Consider the following 16805-nt stretch of genomic DNA (forward strand, 5'->3'; position numbering starts at 1 on the left):
ATAAACTTTCTACTACCCAGCATTCTTCCATGTCTCCCAAAACAAATGGTACTTCACTTGTGTGGGTGACCCTAGTTTCCGTGACAGGAAACGCCCAATATGATCAAATCAAATTTGTCATTTCAAAACTGACCCATTTTTGCAAATTGAGTAGCTGTGGATTTTGGATGTGCGTCGTTACAACGCGATGTTTTACATCGCAGTACTTTACGACGCATGTTTTACAACGCAAGTCGTTACCACGACTTGCGTTGTTGGGGGCTAGATAGTGAATAGTTTAATTTACTATTCCAACTCCAGTCCCCATGGATAGTAGGAAAGGAGTTGGATAGTAAATTAAACTATTTACTATCCTGGAGCGCCTCCCAGCGCAATTCGTTGTTACAACTTGCGTTGTAAAATTTGCGTTGTAAGGGAACTGCGGTGTAACATTCGTGTTGTAAAGGATGTTCCCTGTGGATTTTGGGCCTTAATTCAGCAAACACATAGGGAAATCTACCAAACCAACACATTTATGACAGGTAGACACTCGGGGGAGTATAGGGTGTGGTGACGTCTGTGGCTCGTTTTCCTGCCCAGAAGTAGTTTGCAAACCTCCAATGTTGGCTAAACAAACACATTTTTCTCACATGTCATGAGGGAATGTTCTGGATTCAAATTTCCTATTACTAGGTGTTCCCCCACAGCTGCAGATAAAAATGGTGCCTAACTTGTGTGGGTCAGTATAGCCTCTACGATATGATAAAGGCCCAAAATGAAACATTTTCTGTCAAACAAATTACCTGATTAGGCAATGGGGATAGCTGTGTTAACTGGGCCCAGCCTCAGCCACCACATAAGCAAACCTACCAAACCCAGAGATTTCGGAAAACTAGACATCCAGGGAAATCCAAGGTGGTGTGCCTTGCCTGGATCCCAGAGAATTTTCTTACGCATAATGGCCTACAAGCCTCAAGCTTCGCATAAGACCACAACTGTAATGTTGCATTTCTATTAGGTAAACTTAAGAAATAACAGGGATCACGCAAATTCCTACCACCCATGGATCACTCACTTTTCCCGATAAAAATGCCACCCCACTTGTGTGGCTGGACCTAGTGCCCACATCAGGAATGGATCAAACCAGAGGCAATCGGAGTCCCACTGCGGGGACTCCCATTGACCCTTGGAAAAAGGAATCCCTCTGGTGCCCATGTGCCCAATGGCTGACAGATGAACCGGGGAGGCAATACAGGCATCTGCGGTGGCCGGCACCTGCACTGAAAGGGTTAATCTGTCATGGCTCATAGCTCAGCTATCCAGCTGTATAGAGATTTAGTCAGTTCGAGAAAATGTGTGGTCTGGTTGTATGTCAAAAATATTGTTTGACATAAATAATGTGCCTAAATATTATTTACAAAAATACCACTTATTTAGGTGTAGATTTTCTACTAACTCCAATGGGTTGATATTTTTGTTTACAATACTTGGGACATAATATTTTTGGCAGACGATATTTAGGCTACCACTGCTTGTGGTCCGTTCTAAAACCAACCTGCCCCATGTGGTCCTGGGGAGTTGCTCCTCGTGTCTCTCATGACACCCTGAGGTTAGTCAGCCACCACAATACCCATTTGTATTCACACTAACTTTGGGACAAGTCCACTGGCATTATAAGTATTCTTGAGACTTTTACTGCTGCTGCTTTGGTGCTTGTTCTTGTAATTTAGATGTGTGTGAACCTTTAGGATATCGTACCATAAAAATAAGAAAACATTGAAAATAATCCATATTGATTGTAAGATTGTGTTGTACCTCCATGTTTACATCATTTCTCCAAGCTATTGTGAAGAGTAGAGCTTTATCTGTATTTTACATTCGTCCTTTGTCTCCCCTTCCAGGAATGTTATGGGCTTTGTGAACAATACAACATTTCTAACAATAGAGGTTTGCAAACATAGAAGTTTGCATGAATAGTACATCTAGTTTTGTCTTTGTCTCTTGCTTAATAAGGGCATTGTGGTATGTATTTGCTCTAGCTGCTCCCAGGTAAAGCCACATATGAGTATCATTCACTCAGTGAGAGGCTTTACCCATTGTACAATGATAGTGTGATATCAGGGTATCGTCTGTTCCATTGTGTAGTCTAATTTGCTTTTCCTTCAGATAGTGCTTATACTGTAAACATACATTATATGTCATAGTTATTAATAAGGGCTGTGACACCATAACCCTTTACTACTATTCATAGCGTATTCAAATTGTGATAACCTTTTTACACTATATGTAGCCTCACGCAGCTCCTCCTTCGAGTAACACCCCAGACTGGTCGCCCATATCTACCCAGAGAGTTAGGTACTTTATTGAGAACCAGTTTCAGCTGTGGACTTGGTCTCTTGGGCACTAGTGACCAGGAGCACAAGAGTTGACCCTTCTAGAGAGCGTAGTGTCCCTCAAAATAATCTGCTTTGACAAATGAAACCACTTAGCGATTTTGGTTATACCGGCTGATAAAACCACAAAGTATTCTACAGTCCACACTGTTTTACCAAGCAATTTCTTGCAGATTATATCAGATGCAAATTCAGTTTGCTCTGAACTCAATCTGAAATCAGTTGCAAAGATGGGTTTGCACCCTAAAATCCTCAGATTGAGGGCTTTGGGGTTTTAATATATCCATGATTGTTGTTTCCCATTTAGCTTGAGTAGCAAAATACTCACAGAGCACCAAAGTTTGCAAAAGTAAGGATAGTTAATATATGAGAACTCATAACATAAAATCATTTAGCAAACATGTTATCCCTTTTGATCAACACTCTTTTTAGGAGTTGCTGGAAGTTAGATTTACTAAAGGGTTGCTTATCATTTTAAACCATTCTCATTTACAGAAAGGTTGACTTAGGTGTCAATGGAAGGAATGCGCAAAACCTCTAAAACGTTTATGAATTGTTTTTTAATAAAACCCGTTGTTAAAACTTGGCGATAGTTGATGAGTTTTAAAGAAAAAATATCTTGCAAAATTGGAATTTGGGGGGATAAACTGTCAGCAAAATACCTCTTTAATTATGTTGAATAAAGTGTCTGGAAAAGAAAATTCTTCCTTAAAATGTTTTCTCTCATTTGAGGTTGTTATTCAAGGGTCCTAAACGAGCCATGCAGTTAATGATGACAAACTAGGTCTCAAAACCTCCACTGACATCATCAAACAAAGCAGCATCCCAGAATATACATCTTTGGATATTGTTGCAAATGCAGTACTATCCAAATGGATTGCCCCTTTAAATGTTACTTAGCTTTGCAGAAATATGCAACTTTTGTGTAATTAATGGCTCATGGTAAAGTTGAAATGTGAATCCGTAAAAACTACAACCTTTAGGAATATGTTTTAGAATTGTTTACAGTGCGAGGAAAAAAGACAATTCCCTCAGAACAAGAGTTAAGAGCAATTAGAAGCACTGTATTTTCTTTAGTTTCTACTGCAACCTTTTTGTTTCTCAATTAAATGCACTTTAATACGATATGTTGCTAATTGGCTTTCAGTTCATTTTGTAAGTCTGTGTGGCGATTTTGAGTGCTTGTGCCAGAAATGTTGTATGCTTTCTGGAATTTCCAATCTGATGCCAAATGCATAAAAGCTTAATAAAGGAAATACATCTGGTGTGTAACGTTAACATAATTTGGTTCTTTCTCCCATGTATGTAATTCATCTCAGACTGCCTAATCCCTGCATCTAAAGGTGAATCTGATTCCCTTTTTTGGATATTGTCATTTCTGTACCAATATGTGCACTATGGGACACAGCGAAGAAACTCACACCAAAGACATGTTGCATGCTACTTTATAGTCACATGGGTAACCAGGGATATAAATTGCCTTCAAAGCTGTCTGCACAATGGTATAACTTAGTGCTTGCCGATGTGAGCTTGCATGTTTGGGCTACAGACACTTGTCCCTTGCCTAGCTTACCTTTCACACTGTGATTGTTGAATAATCGTCAGAGAGGTCACTTACCTGCCATGGGTGGAAGGCTGAGATATTTGCACAAGTCTCTTGATGAGAAGACCCTCCATATTTCAAGCAGTTCCTTAGATCATCCAACGCTACTGCGGTGGCATAAACAGCATTGTAGATGTTGGAAGTGATTCTAAAGTCCATGATACTGTTGAGCGGAAGACTGTCCAGTTTTTCAGCTCCAGTGCATTTCTTCGTTTTGTTGTCCCTGGTCAAGGGATTTTCCCAGTCCAGCCACTGACAACTAAAAGCTCCTTCCCAGAACCTTCTCACAAAAGTATCTTCTGGATATGTTGAAGGGTGGATGCTTGTGAAATATTCTTGAAAGCCCACCATCTCACCACTGTGAAATGCAAAACCAATGGTGCTGGATAGGATGTCAGAGTATTTCTCAAAAGGGACGATGAAAGAGGTAGACCAGCCTTCGCTGGCAATCCACGTTTTCCCAGTTACATTCTGTCTCACCATCTCATTCAGAAGAGGTGGCAGGTAAGCAACAGAAGAAATTACGACAAAGGCTGTAGCTGTTGAGCTTTTGATAACTTGAGCGATATGAAGGGCATTCTTGTCTGCTCGGCCTAGAAGAATGTTCTCGTTGAAGGCTAAACAAGCTCCGGCTTTGATAAGCTCTTGCTGAACTACTTGACTGCACTGCTGTCCATAATCATCATCAGAGGCCAGAATTCCTACCCAAGTCCATCCAAAGTGTATCACTAATTGGGCCAGCCCAAGAGATTGGAAGTCATCACTGGGGACAGTACGGAAAAAGGACGGGAACAGGTTTCGGTCTCCCAGGAGTGGACTTGTTGCAGCATAGCTTATCTTTTGTGAAATAAAAAAATACACTTGTTAATCAAAAGGCAGTATTGCTTGGAATTTTATTTTCAAATGGTGAGATGCATTCTGTGTGGTCAAAGTGCCTTTCTCCAAATTTATTTTTGGATTCTTGTCATATTTTTTGCTCAACTTATTGTTGCTACCTTCATACGTAAGTTACTTTAAATAGACTTAGGTGACAATATAATGAGATTTTAAAAATGCAAAAGCATGTAAAACCTATCATTATCTGAATGATGACAAATTAAACAATCATATTAGTTTAAATTACTGTTTGTATGGAACAGCTAATGAAAACTAAAGATAGTGATTGCCAAAAAATAATGGAGGCAGTGGACAACCCTGTCTGGAGACTAGAGAGATACACTATTATGAACTTGTATTCTGGGAGTGGCATCCGTGTGGTATCCAATGTTAATTAGACGAAGAACAATGAAATAGCAGTGGCTAAAGCTTGTCCACTAACCCCGAGTCAATGCAGTCAAGGGACATTTTGGCATCCAGAATGATGATCAAGAGGAATGTATTTGTCCTCTTTGCTGTTTCAAATATACAATCTTCCCTCCTGATGATTTTAGAGGTGTGGCAGTTTCTAAAAGCTCAGATTGTTCCGGGTAGTTAAAAATAAGTTATCAATTTGAGTGGGAGTATTTATTTTGATGTTGGTATCATCGTTCATTAAGAAAGTGGGATTGCTGCAGGCCCAGGACACCAGTCCTTGACTTTTGTACTCATTAAGGTAAGTAATTACTCAGACACTGAGCTCATGATGCAATAAGTGTGCAAAAATACTCAATCACCTTTATCCCAGCAAATGCCATAATATTCCAGGAGCTGTTTGGCCATGTAGCTGTATCACTGCTAAACACTTGGATGGCTGAAATAACTCCCTCCTCTTTAGTCAAGCATTCTGGGGTGTCTCTCTTGCCTTCGGACAGTTTTAGGATGTGTATTCTAGCCAGACTCACCTGACGCACAGAATGATTCTTCTCCTTTGCCCTAAAGAGTAAATTGGACTGTGGAGTGGTTTATCATTCGCCAGCTCACTGAGCTGTTACTTTCCAGCAGAGTCTTTAATGACTTTGATCGTTTTATAGAAACTACAAAAATAGAACAGATTTCATGATCCAAGAGACTGTCAGAATAGCAGACCTTGGATTAAAAGATGTATTCTATATATACATAATGTCTACATAGCCCTTCCCACTGTCAGTGGCACAAGGTGGCCAGCCTCTTGTGGCTCTAAGTAGCTTCAGTACTGTCATGGGTTTTGCCTCTTGCTCTAAAGGATTCTGTTCAGCCTGGGCTGCCCTTCTCTTTCGGGATGAGAATGAGATAGCCCTTACTAACAACCTTCACTGCATCCCTAATCGATTCCAATCTACCCAATGTGACATTATCTGAGAATATTCGTCGTTGAAGGGTCGAGATACACCTATGGGTGCAAGTCACTGCGCTATAACAAGTGTGTTTATGTTATAATCTTATGTAGTTGGTACATTCTGTTCCCTCCTACCCCCAGCCCTGTTTGTTATGTGCTTTGCCATTATTGTCAACATTCCACAGCTGACTCCAGCTGCCTGGAACCTGTGGTGGTAAAAAGTACTAATAAAGGAGACGCCAGCATTCATCAGCGTTTCTTCTTCATTTTGCAACATTTTAACTTTACAACATAACAAAACATAATAAAACAATGTCCTGTTGACTCTGTTCCTAAAAACAAGTTATTTTGCAAACAAAACTCTGTTAACTTTTTGTTGATTGTGCGGTTGTGCAAATGGGGTTGACGGAAATAAGTCAATGGACACTGGCTAGTGGTGACCAGCACTGTCCGTGCCCAGCTGAACAGGAGAGCTTCAACTATACCTGCAGGAAGTGCATCAGTGACTCTGTCAACCCCTCTTTATCTTATTCTGGAAGGGACTATTGACTCCTGCCAGGGCCACGCCTTGACACTGGCTATATATTTTATTGCCATTGATTATAAAACCGACTGTGTTTCTAGGCTGCTGATGATAGTGCAGAAGTGCAATACCACTAGCCTTTGTCCTGGTGGAGGGTTAATCTCAGCCGACTGGTCCTTTGCAGCCAGAGTTAATTTGTGTGTGATAATTGCCAAATGTTTATTGTAAATGTAGAAACTTAGTGGTTGGTTCCTGGCTTCTTACTGCCACAGAACGAGTAAAGAGGAAGCATCCAAAATATAGTGCCAGAGTCAAAGGGAAGTTAAAAGGTAGTGCCAGAGTCAATGGGGTGTTAAAATGAAACGCCAGAGTCAAAGGGAAGCTGGCTGCAATTCCCCAAGAGTGACAGACCTGTGAAGAATTCAAAGCCGTAGCATACCGGAAGCAGATACTGTCACCTTTTAGACAGAGTGCATGATTTTACACTTCCTATTGTCATAAGTTTATTTTTACATTTTTATTCCTTTAGGTTATTAGCATTGAGCTTTTATCATGTCACTGTCAAGGATGAATGATATACAGCGTGCCCTATATAGCTTGCAATTGAATATGCATTGACACAAACAGAATTGTTTCTATGGTGTAGAACAAAATGTGCTTCCTTCTCCCCTCTGCTTTAGTGGGTGTTTATTACAATTTTCTCAAAAGAGATTACAACTGTGAAGTAACCTCAAACCTATGAGCAGGGACCCGTGAACTGAGATGCTGCAAGAGCGTCTAAGGTCTGCAGTCAAAAGTGGCAATATCCGAAATGGACGCCACCCATTCATCTCAAGGCCGGGCGAGCTTGACCATTATTGACCCTTGAATATTTGGAAATATATCAAGCAAAATTCAGATAACCTGCAATTATTCACGTCAGCTGGACTCTACAATACCACCACAATTCTGCAGTGGAATTGTGTAGCTCTGCTCGATTTCAGGGCGATAGGAGTGTCTTGGGGAGTGCAGTGATTCCCCATGCCCTGCAGGGGGTGGCAGAGACCTTCAGGGACGCTTGCCTTATGCATGTACTGTGGGGTGGACCAGCCCTTGCATGGGAATGCGGATTAAAAAAAATATATACCTCGACTGCTGTGGTGTAGCTCATGACTACTTGTTGACAATTCCTTCACTATGCCAAAAATGTGCAGAATACTATGGACGTCTATGGCTTTACAACAGCAGACTGTCGTCTGTTTGTCATGTCAGCAGTACTGTGTCTAGAGTAAACAGTCTACCATCAGCTGGTATCCCTTGTTCATGTACCTTAAAGATTTCCTGGACACATTCTCTGCCCTCTATATGCCTTATATTTCATACCTGACAGTCTCCTCAAAACTGCTATAAAGGGCATCAGACAAACAATGTTAGTAGCCCCTGCTGCTCTTTCATTGAATCACTCCATCTTCCTGCATTAGTTTGATCCTGTCTGACTTACCTCTCAGTATCACCTTACCTGGGGGTATCTATATAGGCCCAGGATGAGCGCAAGAACAATGGAGCGTGTGGATCCAGAGTCGCCTATGATGGCGGCTGGGGGTAAAGCTCTGTTACATCGGTAGTTGGGCGTGGACACCTCTTGTCCTGAAAGCATCTGCAGAGTCCCCTGGAGGGAGCGCTGAAACATTCTGCAGGAGTCGTAGATCTCAAATCCCAAGGTGATGTTGGGCAAAAGTGTTGGGTTGTTGTTAATTTCTTCAATTGCGAACATCATGGCCTGGACCCACTGGTAATTCTGCAACGTAAACCTGGAATTTACAGAGGCAATCACAAGTCAGACATAGCCTACATGCAAAAATAATATGCTCTGTAAAAATATGTTTTCTTTTTAATATAATTTTGATGTAATTGCTTTTCAATGTGACTGCTATTTATAAATGTATTTTATGGGCTGATGTCTGATTATTTTTTTAACTATGCTTGTTTATACATAAAACGTTTTATTGAAAATCGAATAAAATTTTATTGACTTGACAAAAGTGTGTTTATTGCATTTTACTAAAGGTTAGCCAATGAGACATTACCTGAAAAAGGGGAATCTATTCCTAATTAACTGGATTCGTTAATGGAGCTCTAAATCCAAATATTAGTGAATAAATTTGCGATTATGGCTGTTATTTCCAAATCAGAGCTGTGTTTAGAAGGATTCCTCATGTTTCTGTAAAATGCATGGATCAAGAAGCATTTGGTAAACAGCATCAGAGCAAATATCTTCAAAACATGAAAGTACTTCTACAGTTTTACTTGCAAATCAGAGGTTAGAAATACCCATTCACAAGATACATTTTTGTGTATGTTTTACCCAAGAGGAAGCATATGTAGTGTTGAGTACGGACCCCGAGACTGAACGTCTCCCAAATAATTCTTCACTTAAGATTTCTGTAGCCAACTGTTCACAAGTCTGAAGGGGGTGAAGTTAAAATGCAACTGTTTTATAGAAATATTATAAAAGCTTTCTATAGGTAACATTTTTCAAAAGGAAGGCAGCCCTTGTTAAGAGAATTTTGGGGCCCCAAAGAGCCCTGCTTTTTACCTGTGATAATTAATAAGGGCTTCTCTCCCCAACAACCAGACTTTCATCATACCCATGGGGAACTTGGGCAAGCCTGCGGTGCTGGGGAAAAGGCCCTGGAGAAGAGGACTCTGGATTAATTTCCCTCCTGCCTAAGCAGCATTGATAGTGACTGAGAAGTACAACACTCTACTTAGAAGGCTACATTCACTGCGTGCTGTGCCGAGCCCCTGCCAGTGAACTCAGGTAGTTTGCTGAACTTACTCAAACTTCTGGAAAGGCTCTGGAAAGGTGATCAAAGCTTCACTGGATCATAAACTCTGTCTGTAGCTGACCCCATCCGTTCCGGCTGAGAGTGGGCCCTGGGGAGAAGGTGTGTGAGGATCATGCAGACAGGAGGTCTCTCATCTCCTGGAGTGAAGGCTCAGAGAGCTACTGCTCCTGTGCTGGAGTCAGCCAGGCCTCACCACATGCTGCTGCCCAGATCACTGAGGAGTGCCCTCAGGGGTAGAGTGTATGTTTCTCCACGCAGCAGTGCCCTCTTTGTGTGTGAAACTAAGCGGCCACTGATCCACACAGTACTGTGTCATCTGCACTTGTAGCATCTCAGCCGAAGCCTGAGGCTGTGACCTAGTGAAGAAGCAAGACAAACGTTCCAAGGGAGAGTCCAAGCTGAGCCCTGGAAAAGCGAGGACTGGCCATCGACCTGGTGCCATTATTTAGAATTTCAAATTCTTGCTTGTTGTTTTCAAGTTCATAGGGCTTTTACTCTGCAGCACCCCATGATGATTCCTGGAGTCCCAGGTCCTAGAATGCCCTTTGCTCTCACGCCCAGGTAGTTTCTGCCTCCGTTCCATCTCAGTCTCCTGCTGACGATTCTTTCTTCTGCCCTGTGTGTAACCTTCTGAGTCCTTTGCTGGTTTCCAACGCCCACACATTGCTCCATTCCTCACCACTTCAGTCGGGCTCGCTTGGCCTAACGCCTGCACTATCTCTTGACCCTGGATCTTGGAGGCTGCACGTTCTTTCTTGGGCTGTGGACCTGACTTCTCTTATCACCCCTCGATTGCTTATGATGGCTTCCCCACTTCTCCTGATGTCAAACTGTACAGCCTACTTCAAAGTTATCCCAAATTCAGGAATTCTCTTTTACTGGTGCTTGCCTCCCCACACGTAGAGAGAACGTCCTATTTCTTTGTTGCATGCATGCTTTCCCCATTTAGTTTTTCCAAAATGACAATCGATTAGTTGCAGCCCAACTAGTGCCTCTTTCTGCAGAAACATTATCCCTGGCAGTGAGACTCTTACCCATCATCAGAGAGGAGAACCCTGCACGGATGACCCAGGGGGCCCTATTCTGTACATCCTTTCCTCAAGGGTCAGAGTGCTTATCAATACTGAGCCCAGGCTATTTCCACGAGGACAGCAGGTGGAGTCCTGTTTGCACCCCAACCCCTAGAAACCTGCAAGTCCCACTGCAGTGAGCAGCTGTGACGTGGTCCTGCATGCTCCGCCAAGTGGCGAGTTAATGGTGGTTTATAAAGTTCTGTCTCTATCGGCAGACACACGCTATAGGATATTGGTATTAACAGTTACTCTAGAAACAACACATTTGTTGAAATAGGGCGCACCGCCTCGGTCTGCACCCTGTGGGTTGCGGTGCAGAACTCGGACCGTCCGCCCTATGCCTAATTTGGCCTGATTGCTATAATTATAGGACAAAGGGTACTCCTTAAAGGAGGCATTTTCACACCAACACATGAATCGGAAACTGCCAACAGTTTTACAAGTTTGCAGATAATAATCTTTTTTTTTTAACAAAATGTTAAATGCTACGCTGGTGTGGCCATTGGGCACAAATATCCACCAATATCAAGCCTATACCACTTACAACGGAGTAGTGAATACTGGAAGCCTACAGTGACACCTTTCTTGCAAGAGGGTCTGACATGTATGTGAACAGCTGCTATGAAGAACATGACGAAAAGTACCATTTCAAGAGGGCCCTTTAATTCAGAGATATAAACCAGCCAATCAAAGGGGATATACATTTCTTTCCTGAATATCGGTATGCCATGCCACACACGTAGGCAGTTTGACATGGTGCACTCCTTCAGTGCATGGACAAAACGTCATGTCAAGTACTTGTGGTCCCCAAATCTCTCTCTTTTTACAATTTCTCGCGAGAGGAGTTTGCTTACGTCTGGCACGTGGCGGGCACAGGCTTCACGCGGAAGGTGGCCTCCCGCTGCAGCGCTGAAGCGTAGACCCACATGATCCCTCCAATCAAGATGTCACCACCCTTGGAGAATCCGCCCATATTGTTCCTAGTGAGCTGGCACCCTGGCGCCGTGTCCTGGGCAAGAATCACTGGCATCAAACAGCAGAAGACCATGCGCGCGGCAGCCCCCTTGTGCGCGCGTGCTTTTGACACCTTACTGCCAATAGTGCGGACAAACGATTCTTTCATTGCACCTGAGACCGCTGGTGGACGCGCGAGGGGCGTCAGAGGCGGGCGTCCCTGGTGTTATATCCTGATGTGGCCCGCGTGTGTGACGTTACTCTGGAAATGGATGGAGAAGCAAAGCTGTGAATTCGCAATTTGACAGGGATGCACAGCACGGAGCATGAAAAGTGTTCAAATCAACCATAACGCCCAGTGGTTCTGTTCTATAAGATACAGGGCGTCGGAGCACCGGGCTGTGAATGGCTAATGTCTCCCCGTATGTGTCTGCCTCGTGCCTTTTATATAAGTGAGCGCTCACGGGAGTGGGATGGGAGAGGGTGCGGAGGGCGGTTCTAATTGCGTTTTTCCCCTGCTGGATGGTAATTACTCAGGCAGCGAGAGACATTCAGCGCACACAGCGCGCAGCAATTGACGCTTTATTTCAAGCAAGAAGCCGCCATGCAGAACTTGTTTTAAGGTGGTCGATTTCTTGTGCAGTAGTGTGTTCTACCAGCAGTCACACTGGGCCTGACTGTAAGGTTGACAGAATTCCGGTCTGTACGATCACAAGTCGGTCTGTCTTTGCGCATCTTTTTTCCTGAGCTTAAGATCATTTGAACCGATTTTACTGGACCGGAAAAAAGGGCAATACAATAAAGAAGCTTTGGTTGCACACAAACACACGTTATTTGCACAGAAAACGTGCATTTAAGCTTAGATTGACCATAGCAAATATAGGCCTGCGTTTTAAAATGGCTACCAGGTCTGCTATCTTGCGTTATGACATGTGAACATTGTATTTCAAGGTGAAGCTGGAGTCCTCATTGTCAAATGCAATGTTCCTTTGCTTCCTTTCCCATGTGAAAGAATGTTTTCTTTTCTTTGCGATAATCGGGAATTGTGTATATGAGTAAGCACGATCGTTGAAGAGACCTCAGAATACAGGCTGGTCTCAGTACTTCATCCTTTTAGAGAAAACGTTAATTGAAAGGATGCTACGAGAAGTTGTATTGTGAGTAGTCACGAGTACCTGTCAAGTACATATTTGTATCATCTTGCTTTTTAAACTAATAGGATAGTTTATTGAGAACGGTGTGTAAGTCTGTGAAATGTTAGAATTGTGTGCTTTACTGTATGCAGAGCTGTATGGAGTAGATTTAGAGTTAAATAGAACAAACTAACTTTCCTTTGCCTTTCCCCTTGAGGCGTCTCCATGAGTGTGCATCCTCTGATGTATAAGCACTTAATTATTTTTTTATACTCAATTTTATTGAATTTTTAACATGTTCACTGTTTCATCACATGAACTTGTAGCATCTTTGCACCATAGGTCGTTTTCAACTGTTTCATTTACATTACATTATGTCACAGACCATCCTCCACATCTAGGCCTTTCCAGTACACCCTCAGTCCAACAGGCCCAGCTATTTGACCCAAACCTTCTTATGCTTATCCAGACAATCCTGGCTTCATATACTAGCTGTAACTTGTGCAACGCACCAGTCCAATCCCCTTCACCATTGGAGATAGTAGGTGGACAGGGGGTTCTACCATGTAGCGGCAATGTCTCTCTTTGCTACAATACTGGCCACCCCCAGGAAGGCCTTGTCTGGCCTTGTCTGCCCTTGTTCCTTCCATGCCGTCCATCACCCCCAGGAGTAAGGGTCAGGGCATATGGAGTACCTCCCACCCCAGTACCTCAGTCAGTTCCTCAACCACCTGTCCCCAATATCTTGCGATGACCTGACATGACCATGTCATCTATAATAATATTAATAATCATCCTTATTCAGCATACAGAAAAATATGACCATAAAAGATACACATTCCGCAACACAACATTACAGTACATTAATAATCCTACATGTTACAAGCCAATCAGAACACGCAAACTTATAAAACACTACTATAGACATGTTAAGATATTATAAAAAACAATACAACTCTAAAAAGGAGCTCCAGCTGTTGTCCCCACTTATCGGCTAAATATTTAAAAGTCTCCTCCTATTATGAACCCCTCGTATTTCTTAGCTTTAGGGCAGAACTTACAAAATTTGTGACACATGATAATGTATAGACATCAAGGCACAGTTTTAGGAACAGTAAGGCCACCCGGGCCTGCTTGAACATGCGTTTCCTTAAAAGTCCCTTGAGATACACTTTTCTCGGGAATGAGTAATACATGTCATCTAATAAAAGTCTGTGGGTGAATCTGTGCAGCGTGGGTATTTTGGGACTCTGTAGGTGCCCAGCTCGATGAAGCCTATTGGGAGTGAGGTTCCCACAAGGTAGATAGTAAAACTAGATTAGGCGCAATCTCGGTTAGAAAGTAATTACTCGGGAGCCATAAGGGCATCCCGCCAATCTTCGCCCGTCAGGGGGCCTATCAATCCCTCCCGTCGGCATCGCAGGTGGTCCAGATTATTGGGTAAGTTATTTACTAAGGATCTGTAATAAGCTCTTGATTTAATTTTTAACTACATATTAATCAAAGCATATGCATTTTGATCTTTAAATTATACTAATCAGATTTTTGTCCTATGTAAACCTTTGATAAACCTTTATGGTTTTAAAACGTAACAATTATTTGTCTTTCTTATAACCCCTAATGTTCTTCACATTTATTGAATGTATTATTTTGTTGATCAAGCTCAGTTGTAAATTTCAATTTATCAAATAACACTTTATGGGCCTGAAATTTACACAAAGAAAAGCATAAATAGTGCTCCTATAATGCTCTCCCCTGCCAGGGCACTGTTTACCTTTATCTTCTTAACCTCTCAATCCCTCTTCTTCCACCGCTGTCCAGCACCTACTGCTCGATCTCACATTTACCACCTGCTCAGAAAAGGTGGCATATGTGATTGTAAATAAGCCCATAACAAGAAAAATCACATATGCACAATTATTCTCCATTTTACGGTCAATAGCACATAATTGCAAAACACTGGTAGGTTGCTACTGCACAGTAATGTTAATTTCATGTACTAGTACGACAGAAATTATAATAGGACCCGCTAAGTCTCGGGAGCAAGGTGGTTGAGCTGTCCCAGATTTTACCTTATATTATTATGTGTGTATCGTGCTGCATATGAACATTTTACTATCTGGGGTAGAACCGACAAGTGTGGCCTAAACCCCCTCCATATATCAAATGCTGCTCGGTAGTGATGCCAAAAATCGATTGTTTATTAATCTTGATATGAGTTACTATAAGAGAACCAGGTTTAAGGTTCCTAATGCGGCCTATAAAGTATGGAAGGCAGTAAAAAAGAAGTACAGATTAGAAAATATATCTTGGTATACCCCGTTAACTGCCACAGCTCTTCTCCCATCGATATTTTGGGACCGAAGTGTAGATAGTTGGCGGGCTAATGGGGTTCAATACATAGGAGATTTATATAATAATGGGGATTTGATGTCTTTTGAAATGTTAATTGATAAATGTATTCTTTGCTGCACTGATTTTTTTAAATACTTGCAAATCCGTGACTACCTGTTTAAACATCGATCGAAAATTGAAATGAATTCTATCATTGAAGCCGTGAGGAAAGATGCACATATTGGTATACTTTAAACTTTACTGTTAAATACCATGGGCAATGATCTAGCGATTCAAAATTTAAAATGGGATAACAGGCTGGGGTGCCTCGGCACTCGGGTCGAAACCTCTATTGAACTAGCAGGGAGACTGTTTATGTCTGCTAACCTCCGCGCACAGCATTATAAGACCGTCTTTAATTTGTATTATACCCCAGCTAAAATATCTAAATGGGGGGGTCTAATGATGGAAAATGTTTCCGCTGTGGGTCAGATGATTCTGATATTGTACATATTTTTTACACTTGCAGGCACTTAAATACTTTGTTTGATCATATAGAGAATTTTTTAGCAGAGATTTTGGGTGGGCCTGTGCAATTATCTGCTGCTCATGTATTGTTGGGGGTAGCTGATGTAACGGAAGAGGATCAATTGCTTTAGAAATGTCATTATCTGATTTTTTTAGCTACAGCTGTTGCTAGATTATATATCGCCTCAATGTGGCTTCAGAAGGATGTTCCATCTTTTGAATTATGGAGGGCTAGATTTCTATCGATGTTTAATATAGAATACAGCCTACATGCTTTTTAAGGAAGACGGAAAAATAAATTGGGCTGTGAGATGTGGGATCCAGTGGCCGTCTATATGGATGAATAAGCTTCTTTTTTTCTTTTTCTCTCTCTCTCCCTTATTTGTCTGTGTACTATGTATGAAATCGACATTATGGAACAATTGGTTTGATGTATTGTAATGTTATTTTGGTGCGATCATAGATTAATAATAAAAAAAATTAATGACTCCATCTCTTATGTTTATGCACCCTTTTACAGACATTTCGAGCCACATGTACACCAGGTTTTAGCAGTCACGAATGGAGAATTGGACCAGTTGCTACTGCTAAAGCGTCTTTTGGCTTGTACTAACTCTATTTTCTGAGTCAGTAACTGATTAGCAACTTGCAAAATAGGGTTTGCAAGTCAGTATTAGGAAGGGGTGAGTTAAGGGCACCCCTTCCCAACAGCGAGTTGCTGGGGGATGTATAAATATTTTGTGACTGGAATGCGGTTGCAAAATATTTGCAGTTTACAGCCTACTTCAAGTAGGTGGTAAGTCAGTTGCAAATGGGAAGACGTCCCCAGTGGACCCTTTCCCTGTGTAAATGGTAGTGAAAAGTTTTTTAAGAGCAGGCAGTGGTCCCACGGATCACTACCTACTCTTAAAAGATGAAATTAAAACGTTTCATTCTTCTTTTTGAAATGCATCCTGTTTTCTTTTAAGGAAAACAGGCTGCATGAAAAAAAAGGTGCTTTATTTCAAAGCAAACACAGACATGGTGGTCTGCTGTCCCCAGCAGGCAACCATCCCTGTGTTTTTATTGATGCCCCATGGGTTGCAAATTGTGACCTACCGCATGAATATTGATGAGGTTAGTCAATGGCGACCCCATTAGGAATCGCCATATGTTTCGTAGACACCTTTGTAGATCACATTTTGTGACTTAATTAGGAACTTGCAAAATCTGGCAGTCGTACAT

General features: G+C 41.9%; 1 protein-coding gene across 1 annotated transcript in view; it reads right to left on the reverse strand.

The window, feature by feature from the left end:
- Positions 1-11680, reverse strand: part of LOC144797879 (extracellular calcium-sensing receptor-like) — a 55106-nt gene extending 43426 nt beyond the window's left edge. Inside the window, exons 1-3 of the mRNA XM_078668680.1 lie at positions 11487-11680; positions 8230-8521; positions 3991-4812 (exon numbers count right to left, since the gene is read on the reverse strand). Coding sequence (XP_078524806.1) covers positions 3991-4812; positions 8230-8521; positions 11487-11680 — 1308 coding nt within the window. The remainder of the gene's footprint in view (positions 1-3990; positions 4813-8229; positions 8522-11486) is intronic.
- Between the last annotated feature and the right edge of the window lie 5125 nt (positions 11681-16805).

This window comes from Lissotriton helveticus, chromosome 12 (genome assembly GCF_964261635.1).
Source record: "Lissotriton helveticus chromosome 12, aLisHel1.1, whole genome shotgun sequence".
NCBI classification, from domain to species: Eukaryota; Metazoa; Chordata; class Amphibia; order Caudata; family Salamandridae; genus Lissotriton; species Lissotriton helveticus.